The sequence below is a fragment of the Pempheris klunzingeri genome, chromosome 17 (assembly GCF_042242105.1).
Source record: "Pempheris klunzingeri isolate RE-2024b chromosome 17, fPemKlu1.hap1, whole genome shotgun sequence".
NCBI lineage: Eukaryota > Metazoa > Chordata > Actinopteri > Acropomatiformes > Pempheridae > Pempheris > Pempheris klunzingeri.
Genome location: NC_092028.1, coordinates 14,728,155 through 14,746,776, shown reverse-complemented (window position 1 = coordinate 14,746,776; position 18,622 = coordinate 14,728,155). Strand labels below are relative to the sequence as shown.

The window sequence follows — 18,622 nt, the reverse complement described above, 5'->3', positions numbered from 1 at the left end:
TCTTCGGCCCTTGGCCCTCAACTCTCCAGGCCACTTCCTCACCAGCAGGCTATAACCAAGACCACTCCCCTGGGTAGCACAAAATAGGTCATGGGCTTGTCACAAATGTATAGAAAGGGGTTGAGGGGGGCAAAATGAGGGTTTGGTTTTAGAATACAGGACATCATGTGTCATCGAGCCCCTCTCTCACTGATGGGAGCAGAGAGAGTGAGAGGGACAGCAAAGGGTTTAGATCCAAGGAATGGAGAAGTTAAGAAAGAGAAAACAATACGTTTCATCTGTTTTTCCGACAAGGCCCTACTGTTGTTTGGCTTGAGCTCTTCCCTTTGAACCCTTGTCCACCATCTCCTATTTCCCCTCTTCCTTCTCCTCTTCTTGTATCAACTAATACCCCTGTCCAGGGGTTGGCCAAGAAGCCTTGGGGGTCCATAAGCTCCAGGCCCAGAATCTCCCTGCGGCCCTCCCTCCCCCGTGATGACAGCAGCATCCCCCCTTGGTCCAGGCTGCCTGTGCTGTTGCACTTCTTAACTGCTCCTCCTGGGTACACCAGGGAGCTGGGCGACAGCAGTGATGTCAGTGACAAGCTGCTCAGTGTCTCTGATAAGTGTTCACTGTTACCCGCTTGGCTTGAGCCACAACCACCAGTTGATGATCCAATACCTATGCCGAGGTCCTCATCTGAGGGGTCAATTGAGTCGTCACGGGTGTACCCTGGGCTGGTGCTACCTCGGCCACTGCTCTGGCTCCGCTGGTGGCCCCTGGTGGCCTGAAGGGTGAGGGCTGATGAGGGGCTCGGCCTTGGTCTCAGGGTCTGGACTGGGGAGGAAATGGCAGTGCTGTCTTCAGGCAGCGGGAGTGGACACACAAGTGGTAACGGAGCTGTCGGCAAAGGCAGATCCATGTTCTGTGGTGGAGAGATGCTAAAGCTGAGTCCTTCTTCCAGGGTGGTCTGGAGGCTGCCTTCAGAGCTGCCTGTAGCGAGGGATGAGTCACTGTGGGATGGGTACTGTAACGGCAGTGGAGAGAGACAGTGGAGCACATAAGTCCAACTTTTCATTAAGAATGTAACAATTCCCATTATGTAATATCTGTTATTTTGACTGCACAGACCATTTTAATGCATCTTAAATGCTGATTACACACCAGTTTTCATTTCATTGTCACTATCTATTGTCAGTGACTAGACTGAACACCATTTCTCATCCACATAAGCACAAAAGTTTATATTTTTTTGCTTCACCAATAATATATCACTTGCTCAAGCCTCCGCCTTTGAGTGTGTTTAGTCTCTCTCCTCTCCTCCCCTACCTGTGCACAGAGCATTTTGCTGTGGGCTCCTGGGGAGCGGAGTGAAGCCCAGGATGCTGGCGAGGTCAGCCTCAGGCCCCTCGACAATCGTAGGCTCCTACTGCGTGGAGGCACTGGGATGGCTGCTCCTGCAGGGTAGAAGAACTCTGCAGGCAGATGGAAGAGAGGAGAAATGCCACTGGCTCCTCCCTCTCCTCCTTTGTTTCTTCCCTTGTTGCTGCTGCTGGAAACACCACCTTGAGGAGGGAAAACACTCTTCATTTCTATCCTGGTGTCAGTTCATGCATTGTTTCCATTTTACTAGTGAATACACCTTGCATGAGAGGCAGTTTTTCATCTAAATAATGTATTTACATCCAGCCAAACTGGAGAGGTATATTTGCATATACACTATAGTCTATATTTATCTTAACTAATAGCAATGTAATAGCTATCAAGGCAGCAAACCAAGCACCAGATATGGCGGATGTTGTGAGTGAATCCCTGTTCCAGTCTACACAGATTCCTCCCTCTGGTCGTTGTTGTGCAGGGCAGTGGGTAGAAGAAACAACTATGTCAGTGAAGCTGATATGTGTAAACGTCAATTTTACCCACAGCTTTATTTGGTATATTATGTAAGCTAAAAAATAAATAAAAATAAAAATAAATTCAGAATTCACTTGTCTACTGGTACAAATACATGTGTAAAGATACACAGAATATCATTAATACATTGCTTTGACATGTACACATAGGGCATTTATTTTATGTACAGCAAATAACCTTTGTCTGGTTTTACTCACCGGGGCTACGGTGAGGTGAGCACATGTGTGGTTGGTACGTTTGCATCTCCATCTCCTGTAGTGCAGTCTCCATCTCAGCGCCGGGGCTGAGGGCTCGGCAAGGTTGGCCCAACCCCTGCACCTGACTCTGCACCACGGTCTGAGTCTGGTGGCCTCCTGCATGACTCCCTCCACCTCCAGCCTCCTCAGAGCTGCGGGAGTCACTGCTGCACCTTCCCTGGAGGAGTACAGATGATCCAACATTGAAGAGCAAGTCTTTACTATTAAACAGATTTGTCAAGTAAAGGTGTGGATTACTCCCAAAACTTAATTCTAAATATTTCCTCTGCAAAGGGCCTATTTAAGTTTAGGAATAGCATTACATTTTGTGACGGTAACTGGACCATGCCTTAAGAAAGAATGAATGAAAATGAAAGAAAAAAGCAGCCCCTTCGGGAACCTGTAGATATCAAACATGGTCTCTGATTCATATCATCCTTCTGGCTTTTCATTTAAGTGCTAATGAAGGGGTGAGAACTGATTATGAGCTGAAGAGCCTGTTATTGTCATGTTAATGTTATATAGTGTAACAATAAATGCCTGGTTACAATTTTGTGAGAGTGTATGATGGTGGTAACAGCTGGAATCGGGAGGCAGGAGGTAGATTGAGGCGGCAGTTCAGCTTTGTAAACGCTTACCTTGTACGTTTTAATTACCATCATGTAGGGACTGCAGATTCATTTGTGCCTGTTCATGCACACGTTTGTGTATGTGTGGTTACGCTTTTGTACTTTCATTAGTGTATTGTACCACTGAGTCATTCAGTCCATGCCCCTGAACAGCTCCCTTTCAAAAAGGCAGCCACCCACACCCATACAAACCTGAAACAGCCTTGGCACACATGCTTAATGCCACCCTGTCTCACACACACACACTCACACATACACTCAAATGTGTTTTTTTTTTTTTTTTTTAAATCAGACAGTGCTTGACAAATAAAACCCATAACCTTAGATCCTTTCTCACCTTCTGTTTTTCCCTCTTTCTTGTTCTTTTTCTCCTTTCCCCCCTCCTCTAATGAGCAGTGTTTTATAGCTATGCTTGGAGGTTGCAGGCTTATCTGGCTATCCAGAACCAAGGAGCATTACCCCATTACAGAGGAGGATATCTAGGAAGGACGGATGATAAGGGATAGAGATAGAGGGGCTAGAGGGACGGGCAGGGAAGGTGTGCAATTACCAGAGGGGTAACACTGAGAAAGGAGAAGCATGAAAGATAAAGTCGAAAGGGGGAGAGGGGGTGCAAGAGAGGGAGGCATGAGAGCCATCCAGAGGATAGCAACTAGGGAGAGTTTTATTCATGAGAAGGTCTGTGGTGGATAGGGACTGTGGATTCTTCAAAGACAAGATAGTTACTACTGATACACGGAGAGAAAGAGATAAAGGGGCTTTTGGAACGTAAGGTTTATATCTGTAATTCACAAGAGAACCTACAGCATAGCCATGAAAAAGATTTTATTATGGTCATTTGTTTTGTGCTTCTTAGAATGAATATAATCAGTGGGCCTCTGCCGTCGTTTGTGCTGACCCTCTTGGGGGAGTACGACAAAGTGCTGGTATACTGTGCAAGTCAAGTACAAAACAGTGGGCATCCTAGAAATTAACCACAGTGGATTTGTGGTGTAGTTGGTATTATAGCGGTCACTACATTTTTTTTTGTCTTTCTCTAGACAAAAAGGCATGTGGCTGGATCTGCTTTGGCTCAACATTCTGTGCAAAAACAACAAGCAGGTATACAGCCCAACAAAATGTTCCTGGTAGTGACTTTAAAGCAGGCGCTCACTCTGTCAGACATACTCCGCTGACACTCTTTTTCACTGTTCGCTATCTAATGTATTTTAGTTATCATTGGGATGATCACTATTGCATTAGGATAATCATTTATTAGGATTTTTGTCTGAGCAGTTAATGGACCAAATTCTGGGCAAAGCAAATACAAGCACATCTGTGTAAACTGTTGATTATCACATCTGATCAAAGCTCAGATCCAATTTTCTTTACAGGTATAATCTGTGTAAAGACAGCTTCATATCGTAAATCAGGGCAGGCATACTACTGGGCAAATTCATCGTATCCTCCATAAAGAAATGACAGATCTAGCCTGCAAATTAAAATAAAATGACAGCAACATTTTAATTTCTTGACTTTGGCCACAAAGAAAATGAGTTCCTGGCATATGGCACAGAACAAGGCTACTACACATTTGTACTTCATAGTTTCAAGGCTTTAAAGAGATGTATTTTTTTCCTCTTTTTCATAAGTGTGGACACTTATCTCCCTTAGTCATCTCACTTGGCTCATACCCACCTTGCCCTCTCGCGCCAGCAGCTGATAGGCAGTGTGTTCGTCCAGGCTGAGGTCATCTGGCAAGGCAGGGGATGAGGACTTGTCTGACAGTTGCTCCGACCTCAGTGATGCCTGCTCAATCTCTGCCATCCTGATCTGCTGCAAAAATGTACCTCCGTTATTGATGTCTCACAACAGGAAGGCATATGGAACGGGAACAGTAAATGTTTCAGACTTCCAGGAATTAAATAATAGAGCATGGTCTCATCAGGGCTCGATATGATGCGTGATTTATTCTAGGGTTCACAAGAACCATGCCTTCAGTATGTTACATCTTTGTGTACATAGATATCAAAATTCTAAAGGATGAGCAACAATGTTCTGAAGATGTCTCCCATGATTTCTTTGTTTACACAGTATCTTTTACAGGCCAACACGAGCTACACAGACAAGATAGGCAAAACCTCTGCCAAGTTTCGATAAGCTTCACCAGATGTTGACAATTCAAAGTGCAAAGTCCAAAAAGCCGTGGCACCTGTCTGTAAAGAGAGCAGGGTGAGAGATTTCAAGAAGTAATAACATTACTTTGTCATCATCAATTGAACAAATATTTCCCACTGCCACAAAATAGTGAAGAGAGAGGCTGAATGAGAGGCGAGAGGCAGGTATCCAAGCAATGCGTATACAGTACGTGTATGAGTGCGGGTTTGGTCTGTTTGTGTGTGCACCTGCAGTATCCGCATGTATATGAAAGCGAGAGCGAGGGTGAGGAGCTGGGGTTTTTTTTTTTTTCCATCGGGAGTGGCGTTGCAACACCAGAACCTCATAATTCTGCCCGTACAGCTAACTGAGTATATTTTCAAACACAACTGTACATTAAAATATTGTTGCTCTGTGTATGGTAATAGGGTCTCAAAGTGCCTGTTATACTCCCACAACCGTACAGCAATCTGACAACATTACCAGACACAGAATAATAACGAAGTGACAACAATTACTCCAACTGTTACTGCCTCTCTCTTTCATTTGTTCAAACACTGGCTCCTGCTAAGTTTGTTTCATCAGGACTGCAGGTAACTCAGTCCATATGGCTATTGGATTGGTTTTAAATTATCGCTGCATGAGCCTCCTGTGAGCTGAAGCTTTCTCATCTGACATGCTTTCTATGCCTTCCCTCGCAGCACTTTTTCTGCACAATTTCAAAACATACTGCAAACAGTGAGCTGGAGTGGAATTTCAGGGTTCTGGGGGTGCTATGATGCACGCAAGCTGTGTTTCTTTGAAGAGACAGAGCAATAAATAGCCAGAAAGAAGCATTAAAAGGGTACTTAAAAAGGGCCAAGTGAAATCCAATGGAGTGAGGCCTGTTAGCATATATTAACACATGCCCGTAGGTGAGAAAGACAAAGAGGTTCATAGAGGAAGATTCACGGCTGATATGCAGCAGTAAATTACCATTGCCAAAGCCCCCAAGGAGAGAGAGAGAGAGAGAGAGAGAGAAAGAGAGAGAGAGAGAGAGAGAGAAAGAGAGAGAGAGATGTGGGATGAGGCAAGGCAGAAGCACAGGAATGCAACTCATTAATTTAAAGGAACACTTTGTAGTTTTTCTGTTTCATCTCCGTAGATCTGCCCTCACTAATGCTACGTGACTGTAGCATATCTGCTGACTTGCTGAGTGTCTCAGAGTTGGGCTGTAAATAGCCCCAAAAAGGTCCCTACACGTCAATGGTTGGTACATTTATCGGTAGGTAATGGAAACTAACCTCCTGTATTCTTGGCTGTGCCTCCAGGGACAATGAAAAAGGCACAATGGGTACAGGAGGAGTTGCTACACAGTTGCTTGAAGGCAACTGTGGATATACTCAAGGCTCGACTAGCTAGATAAGGGACTCAGGCAACAACCAATTGAAAGTGTCCACTGCAGCCTGAGAGCAGTGAGGCAAGGCATTGTTTTATTCAGCACCGCTGGGAGGCAGTGAGAGAAGAGGATTGTGTGACCGAGCAAGAAAATAAGCATGACTAATACCTCATAGCCACATTGCATGACTCATGCTAGTGCATCAGTAGTTAGATGATAAATTTCCACTAGGAGTCGCCAAAGTCAGAAATATTGAAATCCTTCACATTAAGTGCTTCAACTAATTTGGAAAGTATTTCAATGTTTCCGCAGCAGTTGCCCCAAAGTAATTTTACCTCTCTATCAAAAGTCCAAGCACAATACACAATATAATTCTGCTACTTATTTCACTTCTCAGACCTCTTGGACTACTTATTTGTTGAAATATACCAATGTATAACAATGCATCAGAGCCCATTCCCATCATGCAGTGTAGTCACAGTTTTGTTTTTCCAAATAAATGCCATTTTAGACCACAGGACCTGCTACCTCTGCACGTTCAGGTAGCTCTCATCAGAACAATACTCTCAAAACAGCTTCCGAAGTCCTTATTGGGCAGTTACTTGGACATTTCCACTGTCACACACACTGAACTCTTGTGTCCTGCTGAGACTTCCTGTCTCCTTAAACACAAAAACATTGTACATGACTCGCAGCGGCTAAAGACTCATCTATCTCAAAATGGCACACACCCACACTACGTTTCTCACACAAACAAGATGCAAGCCTGTTAAAGACATGGAAATTGAATGAGAACAGTACAGGATCAGATACAGTAAACCAGAGATAGATAGCTAGAGGAGAGGAGGGGTGGATGGATGTAAAGGAGGGAAGAAAGATTGATGATTTGACAGCATCTGCAGACAGGCAGAAAGAAGGACTGACAGGTGGGGAGGTGTAGAGCCCAGTTATTGCTTCTTCTGAGCTGACCCGCTGCACTTTGTCATTGTGATGGACAACACTGGCACAGGACAGGATGTTTGTGAATGTGCGTTATATGCAGGACCTCTTGTACAAAATACCCCAAAATGCAAGCACATGTAACGGTGAGTGTTGGTGTCTGCATGCATGCATGCATATCAGGAATGGCTGCAATGTGTCTTTGCATGCAATGGGCCTCATTAATCCACATTTTTGCACAAATTAAAAGCTGATATTTTGTGTTGAGATAGTGTTAAATTAAGGACTGAAATTCACTCTGTACTCTAACATAATAGCACATACAGTAGTGACATGCTTTATTAAGCATGAACTTTAACAAACACTTCCCATTCAAACTGCCTTGTGTGATGAATGAAGCCCTGTGGGTGTGTGTGTGTGTGTGTGTGTGTGTGTATCCATGAAAGTACATGCAAATCTGCATGCATGCAATCCTTTCCCAACAATCACGATTGTGTATATGTGTGTGTGGCTGTGTTCCTGAAAATGTGTGTTCTATATCTATCTGTGTGAATGTATCCAGGGTTTCATGAGGACCAAGTTTTACTATGCATCAGTTTCAGTTCCTTTTACCTGTATATTTTTGCATATGTCTACATATGCATGCTAAGGTAGGTAGATGTTTTTCAGTCTTGTATTTCTACCTTCACAACTATCTGGGGCTTACATCCAGTGTGAGTTTATTTCAAAATATCCCTGAAGTTTATTTTCATCCAGCACCTGGGGCCATATTTACCAAGCATTTCAGAGCAAGGAATCAGTCCCAACTGGCCCAAACTTCTCAGAATAATCCATATTTGGGTCTCCTTTCAGGCACAACAGTAACAGCATTATATAAAGTAAAATCATACTATCTCTACCAGGATTGAAAAGGGATGCAGAGCTGCCGTAACCTGTTAGGAATGTCCAGCAGGTGGACAAGGCCTGAAAAAACATGTACACAGACATAAACCTACAGGAGATTTATAAATGTAAATGTCTTTGCAGGGAAAGCTAAATTTTACAGCATACATTTATTTAACAATAAATGGATATTACAGGTATAACGTAGACCTGGTAAGCCTGCTTTTGCCGAATTTATCAGCATAGCATTGAATTAATTAATACTCTGCGATCAGTTCACATTTCAGTCTGGCTGTTGTGCTGTTGAAATTAGTGCTTTGCTCTATCCCACCCACTGAATGCAGCTCTCAAGCCAAAGAACTGCAGCAACAGCAAGCAAGGAGGATTACACATTCACCAGGAACTGTCTTCAAGGGAAATTATGTTTGCCCAAAATGTCACTTGATTTGTTGTTGGGCTCTTTTAAAAAAAAAAAAATAATAACGTGGCTCAAGTGTCACAAAAGTGGCTGAGCCTAGTAACGTAGTTGCTAAATTGGCAACACTGGGGTGCTTTCTTCACAGGTAGTTTTCCTGGTAAGGTGGAAATATTTTGTGTGATTAATAATTAAGGAGAATATCTGACATGTTTTATAAATATGGGCCTCCAGGTTGGTCAGCCAAATGTTTTACCAAAAAATGATTGGTGTTAATCATGTAAATTTAAACCACAAGGTTTAATTTAATATTGTCCTCATCAGGTGTGTGTGTGTGTGTGTGCCTGTGTGTGTCTGTGTCTGTTGCATGCGTGTTCAGGGTGGTACCTCTTGTGGGTGGCCCTTGCAGTCTTTGCAGACAGGTGGAGGAGAGGAATAGTGGTGGAAGACAGAACCGGAGAGGTTGTCGATCATCAGCATCTCCCCCTCCAATGTATCCTTGATCAGGAGAGAAACGCTGTCCAGCCACTGGCTCTCCTGGAACACATACACACATACACACACGGACACATACACACGGGACGCAGGCCGGCAGACCAGTATTGCACGCAGGCGCAAACATGTGCACATGCGGACATGCGAGGACAAAGAACACGCAGGGAAATGCATACACCATTGTAAGGGTTATAAAAATGCCTGTGTGCACACGCAGGTATGCTTTTATACTTTCTTATGTACTCACACATAAATACACACATTCACACATGTGTACACTCACTCACACACATTTAGATTTCCTATTAGTTGAGCTTTAATTTCTAAATTTCTCCACAAAATTTAAAAAAAGCATCTCAAACACTTTCTGTGTCAGAGTTCATATACAATTAAACCAGAACAAATCCTCCTCTCGTACTTTGTTGGCCTTTAGGGCTAAACACTGCTCTCTTTTGGAAAAAAACAACTCTTCAATAATATGACTCCAAACCCTCATTAGCCAAGTAACACATAATTTTACTATCAAAGCCTTGAGCACTGAGAGCGGTGCAATTACATTTGATATATCACCTCAATTAGGCTGTTCAATACCTTGTTGAAACAATTTAAGATTTAAGCATTTGCTTTGTGCTCTGGGTATTATTAGGTTTAAAGCAATTTAGACTGAATCAGTCAGGGCTTTTTCTTTGACTTAAATGATCCCGCCTTGCTTGAATCTCAGATTGGTTTTCCCAGAAACCAATTTGGCAGAAAAAGGAAAACTACTGACAGAAGAAGGGAACTACTTTAAAAATGATTTCTGCATTTCTTGGCAGGGCACTGTATTTCACAATGGAGGCATTGCGCCTATAGCACATTCATAACAGCCAAAATAACTGTATTACATCAGCAGATGTATCCCAAAAGATACTGTGAAACAAGGTCACTCCTCTTCAAATCCCCACACAAGCCTATTTTCATAACACATTTCTACGACACCGCTTATAGGACTATACTTAGATCTGTTATGCAAACACACATTACTGACTCATACTCTTACATTACAATCACTCATGGCTCGTGTTTTGAAAATGAGGGGGCTAAGAATTCAAGAGACAGGTTACTGTACTCCCAGCAATATAAATATACCTGAATCATGAGGGTTTATGAAACACTATTGCAGTGCCATATTTTGGCGCAAAGACAAACTGGCTGCAAGGCTGACTCTGCCATATCCAGCTCTTTCACTAAATGCATGTATGAAGAAACACAGTCCTCCTTTTCTTTTCCTCTCACAGACAGTCCCGAGATAGTACATTCTGTGTAGGTGGATAGCTTGATATAAAAAATAATGTTTGATTGACTGTGGTGGCCTATGTGCTGGCCTCCATTAATAACTGTATTAGTGGACAACAATGGGGTCCGTCCTCGGGGAACTGAAGTTGAGAAAGAGAGGAGAGAGCAGAAATTAATTACTGCGTCTATCTGACTGTCACTGGTTCAGCTATTATCTCTCCTCTGTTATTCCCTTTCTCTCTGTCCCTCTGTGTGTGGCAACTTCCTATAGTGTCCCATCTAGTCCTCCTGCAGTATATATCTCTAGTGTTTCACCATAGAGGCAAAAATGACCTTTTCACTGTATTTTATGGGACAATATAGAATACACTAGTTGTAGCTGCAGCCGTTCTTAAGCTCCTGAAGTCTATGTCTATCATCAAATCTAATTTGATCTATCATTAAGTACGCAAACATCAATTTTATGGATGTTTAAAGTAACTTGACATCATAAAATCCATATTTCTGTTAATTAATATAGTGTACCATGGAATATTATCTATATATTTCACAATGTTTGGGTTGGTACACTTGCTCACATGAGGCTTTTTTAAAATATCACACACACACACACACACACACACACACACACACACACATACACATACACACACGACTGAATAAATTGCATCGGTCTACCACATCCCTTATTGCATCACTTGTGAGACAGAGATTGAGAGAGAGGGAGATCAAGATGAAGAGCGATAGAGAGAGAGGGGGAGGATGATGCCAGTGTGTTCTCCCTGGTCTGCATTAAGTTCCTTTGTCAGCCAGCACTGAGCTAAAAATGGCTTCATGCGTCCAAGTTTAGCTCTACAAAAGGTGAGACGCTTCATGGCAGCCGATGAGTCATCTTTATGTGTATTTCTCCATGGATCTCTTGGATTGGACTATCATTAGTGATTTCATAATGGAAGTGAGTTTCTCTGCTGTCAGACCGTGAGTAGAAATGGGAGACCATCTACTCTCACACATACGTGGGCAGTGGAATTAACATTTCAAGAATGTAACCTGTGCTTATGTCTCTCATCTCTCCTTGCCTCTCAAACATGGGTTACTATGACTTTAATGAAAGAAGAAAAAAACACACAAATGAAAGGTTAAATGAAAATATATGGCATAACATTTAGTAGTTTAGTTTTATTTTGGAAAATGCCTTTAATTCCAGCACAGTGATTTTACATTCATATTAATTGGTTTCTTAACATAATTGCACCAGTGAAAAGTTGCCATTAAGGCACAGCCTAGTGTATCTTTTTCTTCTTTTCCTTATCGCTGCCTTTTCTTTTCATTCCCTCTCTTTGTGTAAATGTGTAACCTTCGTTGCCCTCCCTTTTTTCCTCACAAAATCTGTAAAAGATAATGAACAAAATTACAAACGAACTATACAAAGCTGGTAAAATGACTGAGTGTAATCACGCAACGTGGCTGTCAGTCAATTTCACAAAAGGAAATAGAGCAACGATTCTCTAGGCTCTCCCATGTCAGCACCACGCAAACACTGTGCAGAAATTACTGCCATATTGTTTACCTCTTTTGTGTTTTTTCAGCTTGTGAATCAAATGTGTAATTTTCTCTGCATGAACTAATGCACTGATATGGGGCAAAGAGAGGCAAACTGACAGGCAGCCAGAGAAACAGAGAAGAATAACTTTGAAGTAGGGATGTCTCCATTTGTTTTTCTGATCTGAAGGGTTTATTATCCAGTATCTGCTGATACTGTGTCTGATCTAAAATTCCTTCCTGCTTTACATAGCTGCAAAGTCCACATTGCGCCTACATTAAAATAATTAAAACAATTATTACGCGATTCATACAGCATATGTTTATATATATTTGAACGTAGCTACAAATGAACACAATCTGGACTGCATCACGCTTTCCATAATTTCAACTATATAGTGTATATTATGTTTTGGATGATGTTCTTGGAGAGAAGAGTGGACGCTGCAGGACGATTTTGATAGTATTTAGCAACTTGTTTTTATCCAATTTTCAGACAAAATCACGCACATGGAAAATTGAGCAGAAACTGTTGCAAGGCAAACATTTCTTTCAGACCACCTTCAGTACTTTGCTGGTGCAGACTGTTATTTTGGCAGAAACTGCTGGCCACTGTTGATGTGGCTCCTGCAGACTGACTCGACACATCTTTTCTTACAGACACAAACATGCATGCGCACCCACACACGCAAACATCACGCATACAAAATAGGCCTTTCACACTATCAGGAAACAAACATCAGACTACTGGCACTCTCTCTTTCTCATACACACGCAGAAATTTACACACTCACTTGTGTTGGTGAGTACAGGGTCCGGCTGGAGTCGCGGGAGTTGTATGCTCCGGGGTGCGCAGTGGCTGATGTATGTCGCATCTTCCTCACTCCTTCTCCCTTCTCTCCTCTGCCACCTCCTCTCTCCCTTCCCCCTGCCGGGCCTCCAGGCCCCGACCCAGCAGCGACTAGTCCTTTATCCATCTTTGAACCCCCGCAGCCGGGGGCGCCCATGCAACAGAGGGTGCCCTGGGCTAGCTCCAGCTCAATTTCTGCATCCATCTCCGCCTCCTCTTGGGCCTCCTTGTTGGAGTCGTCCAGGTGCTTCATCAGCACGGCCACCACCACATTGATGAGCACGAACTGGGCGGTGAGCACGAAGGAGACAAAGTACATGGGCGAGATAAACTGAAGGCTAGGATTGCAGGCATAATCCACATCGGTGCCGTGGTCTGGTGGACATTCCCGCAATGTGTCCTGGTAGCATAAAAGCAGAAGATGAGGAAAAAGGTCAGGACAGGGTTGGCTAGGAGTAGAGGAACAGGGACAGTGCGAAAGGGGACGCTTGAAGTCACAAAACAGGTAAGAGATCATGAGGACCACATTTTTGGGGTAAAGCTTTGTGAAGATACAGGAAAAGACATCACCTTAATATCAAATACGGGCTATATGAAATCTAATACAGAAGCCCTGCAACAGTGTCAGAGACATGTTGATGTAATATTCTGGCAATTTATAAAACTACACTATAGTTTACATTGCTTAGGCAACAATGAAAAAAATTGTATCTTTATTATTGACAGAGGTAAAAATGCAGAGCAGATGTCAAGATCTAAATGCCATCTTACAATGCTATCAGCTTAGCCACACCACCACTGAATCAAAATTAGTATTCAAGTAGAAAATATAAAATACATTTTAGGTAATAGTGCATCAAACACACATGTTAACAAGGCTCTTTGTATTCATGACAATGTGCATAGTCATCATACACTTAATTGTTTTGCTCCTATGCAAAACAGAAGGACTTTTTTTTTTGCTTCTGTAGCATTATTCTAGTGGTTTTCCACTCTGGTTAACATGCACACAGTGCAGTTCAGTCAGAGCAGAACCAAAGTGACAAGTGTTTTCTGGAGGAAGTACACATATCTCACCAAGGCTGTGACCACACATAACAATTTTAGCCTCTCAGCTGAAGCTGGTCTTTCATATCTAATTTGGCATGACATTTACACACTGTGCTCCTTCACACAATATCTCCCTTTTCTGCCTTCACTCCTTTTCCATCTAATTCCGTTACATATTTTTGTTCTTTCTTCACCTGTCACTGCTGTCACTCTTGCTACTCTAACGTGCAATTTTTTCATTTTCCATTCATTCCCCAGTGCTCTCTTACCTATCTTTGTCTCCCTCATTATTTCCTCTCTTCCCAATGGTCAATGTGCGACTAATTACCTCTCTGCTTCACCTGCTTCTCACTAAACCAAAGCAGGTCTACCTCTCTCACAGCCCAGGTAGTAATTTGACTGCTAAAATGACTGGATAACTCCGAGAGGTAGCATCTGTGGCCCGCTGGTTTGCTTCATGGCCCGCTACCATCCACACTGCCTGTATCCAGTGTGTGTTTAATGGTCCACGCCCGACACGCTCCAGCATAATCTCTATTCCCCTCGCAGCCTAGGAGTGGTCATAGCTGCTGGTGGTAGTAGATGTGTGTGGAGGGGTAATTGGTGTTTTACGTGTGTGTGTGTTAGTATATCGAGGCACAGTCACTCCCCTGCTTATCAGTAAGGTAGTCTGGTGCTGAGCAAGCATATTTCCTTTTCATCAGTAAGAATCGCTAGAGTGGAAGATAGGATGCAAGAGAGAAATAGAGGACGAGTTTATATCTTGTATCTTTCAGACCATCTCTTCACTGCTTTCTCTAGTACTGTATTTCTGTTTTTCTACCATTTAAAGCACAAATACTGAGTATGCTGTATAAAGTTTGCCCATTAGCCTTTTTACTGTAGGCTTTGTGGGTTTTGGGCAGGCATGTTTTGAATTTCGCTACGTACCTTCATGATTCCATTCCAGTTGTCGCCCGTGGAGACTTGAAACAAGGTAAGGAAGGCCATGCCAAAATTCTCAAAGGTAGCGTGACGACTCATACCCTCACATGGGTAGTCTTCATTGCAAACTGAGGATGGGGGGGTGAGGTGGGTGGTTGGAGGAAGAGAAGAAGTTATCCAGTCACAGATGAGAAAGTGTTGAGAGGACAAAGAGAAAGACAAAACGGAACAGAACAGAGAGCAGGGACAACTAAAGCAGAGGAGACTGAACACTTAACATGTCATTACTCTCAATAACTGCAGAAGCGCATGCACCATTTCTTTGGCTAAGCTGCCTGGATGATTATTCAAACAAGCAAACTCAGGGCAGAGTAGACACAGTCTGTTATCACATCAGTGGTGATGTGACCAAAGACTCTATTTGTCTTTGAATTGATATCCCAAGATAATCTCTGGAATGGCCTGAAGAAAGAGACACTTGCATTTGCCACTAATCCTTTCTCATGCCAAGCTCCAATAGGAGGCAATGTTGCCACTGGCTGCAACTGTAGCACACAAGGGAAATGTGACAGTTTGGAAGATATATCTTCCAACTCCACTGTGGATATTTTAAGACAGTACTTATGTATCAAAATACTGGAGAGTGGGTTGATTTCCTAATGGTTATCTGACTGCAGGAGAAAGAATTGATGATAAAAGGGTAAATGATGGCAAGGAAATAAGGAGATTTTCATAATAAAGTCAATACAGGGCAGCACAAGCCAAGATTACTGATTGAATGTGTATGAAAACAGACATATGTTGATTTTTAATCATCGTATACATATGTGGACAGTATGCTCTTAATAATCCTTTTTTACTACATACAGAATATACGTTATGAGCAAATTAAACTAACTAGTGGAAAAGTGCACAAACTGTGTTTTAAGTTACAAAGATCAAACAGTAGCTCATCCACTGTGAAATCTACTATCACAACTACTACTGCTACCACTACTTCTACTACAACTTCTGCTAATAATGATTGATTTTTTATTTACATAGTGTTTTTTCGTAAAATGTGACAAAGTGCTTTACAAAAGAAAAAAAACAGCCAAGGCAGAGAGTAAAACATAAATGACTTAAGCACAGAGGAAATAATGACAATAAAAAGAATAAAACCGAAAAACTAAGAAGAGAAACAATATAACATACATCAACAATTGTAAAATTTGCTTAACATCATTCATGTCTAAATGGCAAAAAGAGGCCTGTGTGACATAGTCCATTGAAGCATCGCAACTGGATGTCATGTGCACTCACCAAGTTCTCCAAAAAGCTCTACTCCTAAGGCGGCGTAGATGAAAAACAGTAGCATGAAGAGCAGGCCCAGGTTACCCACCTGCAACACACACACACACACACCCAAACACATACACACGAATGTCTTACCATGTTATAAACCATTTAATAGCATTCTAACATGTGCAACAACAAAATACTTCTTCAACAGCAGTTTTATGCTCTGGCTGGGTTATTTACTCAATATTTAATGCACAAGACTTGTTCTGTTTTAGTGAACAGCAATAAAAATCTTTAAATGCTGTCCCAGTTTGGCAAATAATCTCAGAACCAACACATGTTGTCTTCAAACAACAAAACGAGAAAGAAATCATTGGTAATTGGAAGCGCTATAAATCAGCTATTGTGTAATGAGTTATTGTGTAATGTATTGAGTGTAATTTAATCATATTTTTATTTGCTACTCATGTCTGTTATCTTGAAACATTAACCATTGAAGACAGAATGTCCCAGGGTTAAAAAAATAAATAAAAATCACACATCATTTTATCATTTTCAGGTTGAAAACATATGCAAAAATGCACAGTGCATATTGGTAAACATTGCTTTTAAACAAATGTATTATAGGTGTGCATTAAAAATGTCACACAGGACTCATTTCTCGTTCCCATATCCTGCTTAGTTCTGCAAACTATGGCAGAATTCCCTCTGAGACTTTGATACAACTAAACCCCTGATGCTGTTGTGAATTTTTTGTAGTTTGGGGGTTTGGGACTTGGCTCAGTTCCACCACAAAACAGCCTTCTGTTACCACAACTAAATGGTGATGATGATGCTGCACAGTAAACACTCAGGGCAAAATCTAATCCCATTACTGCGATACAAAACCAAGTCTCCTATTCACTGTCTTTAACACTCTGCTGACAACACTGCTCCACTGAGAATGAGCAAATGCACTGACAAATAGTCACTATAATTATAGGCCACATTATATAGAGAAGGTTAGCTCACGCCACCTGTTTTTCCAGTTAGAAGATACTTGAAATTTACGGTTTGTACCCTTTGTAGAGTACAGTCTAGGAATAATGCACCAACGATATGTCAATGACTTGTCAATCTTATTCTAAAAAGTGTAGGTTTGAAAGGAAAAAAAATGTTTGTTAAAGGTGCAGTGTGTAGGATTTGAATATAATATTCATAATTATATTTTCAGTAGTTAATTATCAGAATTGTTAGGAACTGTTGTGTTTTCTTCAGCTTAGAGGAGCACAGCCTCTTCCACAGAGTGGTCCCACCACCATACTCCTTAGGAGTTGAGCTAAAGTCAACTGGACATGTTGAAGGTACTTGAAGATGTTTCGCCTCTTGCACAAAACAAGGGCCATCTGTGTTTTCATGTTAAAGTGGCAGCTTGAATTTGGTGGTGTGAATGCAGCAGTTGGAAGATGAGGCAAGAAGAGCAAATGGTTAATAGTGCTGACTCACCATTTTGGATTGTAAGAAGTTTGAGAACCCAAATTTTGACCAACGGAGGATCACACTTACTATTTACCTGAGGGCCACCATAGTTTCACCTAAAGGAGGCATGAGGCGTGGGATATTCAGTTGGTTCAGTTCACTAAATCCTAAACGCTACACCAAGAAGCTTATGTTGAGATACTTGTGGCAGAAGTGTTATAGCTTTGTTTGAAGCAGGGTTTGCCTATTATGATGGTGAAACGGAGTGTTTTAATAATACGGCCTGCCTAGTTTGGAGGAAAAAAAAACTATGATTGTGATTGAATTTGGGTTACATTAAATTGAACTACAACGAGATTTCAGAGCAAAAGAAAAATGGGAACTTATTAGAAACATCTCTCTACTCAAGGTTTAAATATCTTTGTTTATGCGTCTTCTCATCTCTTTTGCTGCTAAAGGCTTTAACATAAATGGCCTAGTATGACTGGTGGTTAGTCTCCTTCATGTTGAGTGTTTCAAGTGTACACTTAATGAAAAAGCAGCAGGAGGTGGTGAAAAAAAAAAAAGAATAGAACATCTGCATTCATACAACATAATAGAAATGTTTATCAGCACTACAGGATAAAAATATTATAGTTTGTTTTTGATGTAGACAAAACGCCCCATTATATGCAGCACAGTCTGATGAGTCTCTTTGGACTGAAAGTAATGGAGGTAATTGCAATACAACCTTTCATTGGGAGCAGTGTAATAATTCTACATTTGACTGTTCAGGGGTTTTTGCGTAAAGTAGATCTCTAAGTTGGTGCTATCCTGCCTGGTGTACTTAACAATCTGTGCTTCACTGTGGCCTGAGTCTATATGGGATCCAAGATAAGGATGGATGAGTGCACTTTTGAGAGAGACAAGTCTTACTAGGAGGAACTTATTAGACAGAAATAGTTCAATAAGTTTACAAGGGAAGCCTCCCAAAGCAAAATGGACTTCCATGTGGTGTAGGCGTTTGTCTAGTCTATTCTGGAGGTTTCTCAGCCATTCCTAGGGACGGGATGAAAAAAAACTGGTTCGACTTTAGTGCCAACATTTTGCATCGGTTAGGGAGGAGTAGGATAATGGAGGACGATTGTGGGTAAAATGACTTTGTAAAGACAAGCCATAAAAATGCATTTTACATAATATGTCAGAGAGCTATTAAGCTTACTCACCCATTTACTGCAAGTGTATGGATCCCTCATTACA

At 41.8% G+C, this 18,622-nt stretch overlaps 1 protein-coding gene across 1 annotated transcript in view; it reads right to left on the bottom strand.

The window, feature by feature from the left end:
• Window positions 1-274: 274 nt before the first annotated feature.
• cacna1ia (calcium voltage-gated channel subunit alpha1 Ia) overlaps window positions 275-18,622 on the bottom strand; it is a 100,212-nt gene continuing 81,864 nt past the window's right edge. Inside the window, exons 29-36 of the mRNA XM_070847197.1 lie at window positions 15,947-16,025; window positions 14,651-14,772; window positions 12,615-13,070; window positions 8,896-9,045; window positions 4,436-4,573; window positions 2,091-2,307; window positions 1,309-1,544; window positions 275-1,006 (exon numbers count right to left, since the gene is read on the bottom strand). Coding sequence (XP_070703298.1) covers window positions 275-1,006; window positions 1,309-1,544; window positions 2,091-2,307; window positions 4,436-4,573; window positions 8,896-9,045; window positions 12,615-13,070; window positions 14,651-14,772; window positions 15,947-16,025 — 2,130 coding nt within the window. The remainder of the gene's footprint in view (window positions 1,007-1,308; window positions 1,545-2,090; window positions 2,308-4,435; window positions 4,574-8,895; window positions 9,046-12,614; window positions 13,071-14,650; window positions 14,773-15,946; window positions 16,026-18,622) is intronic.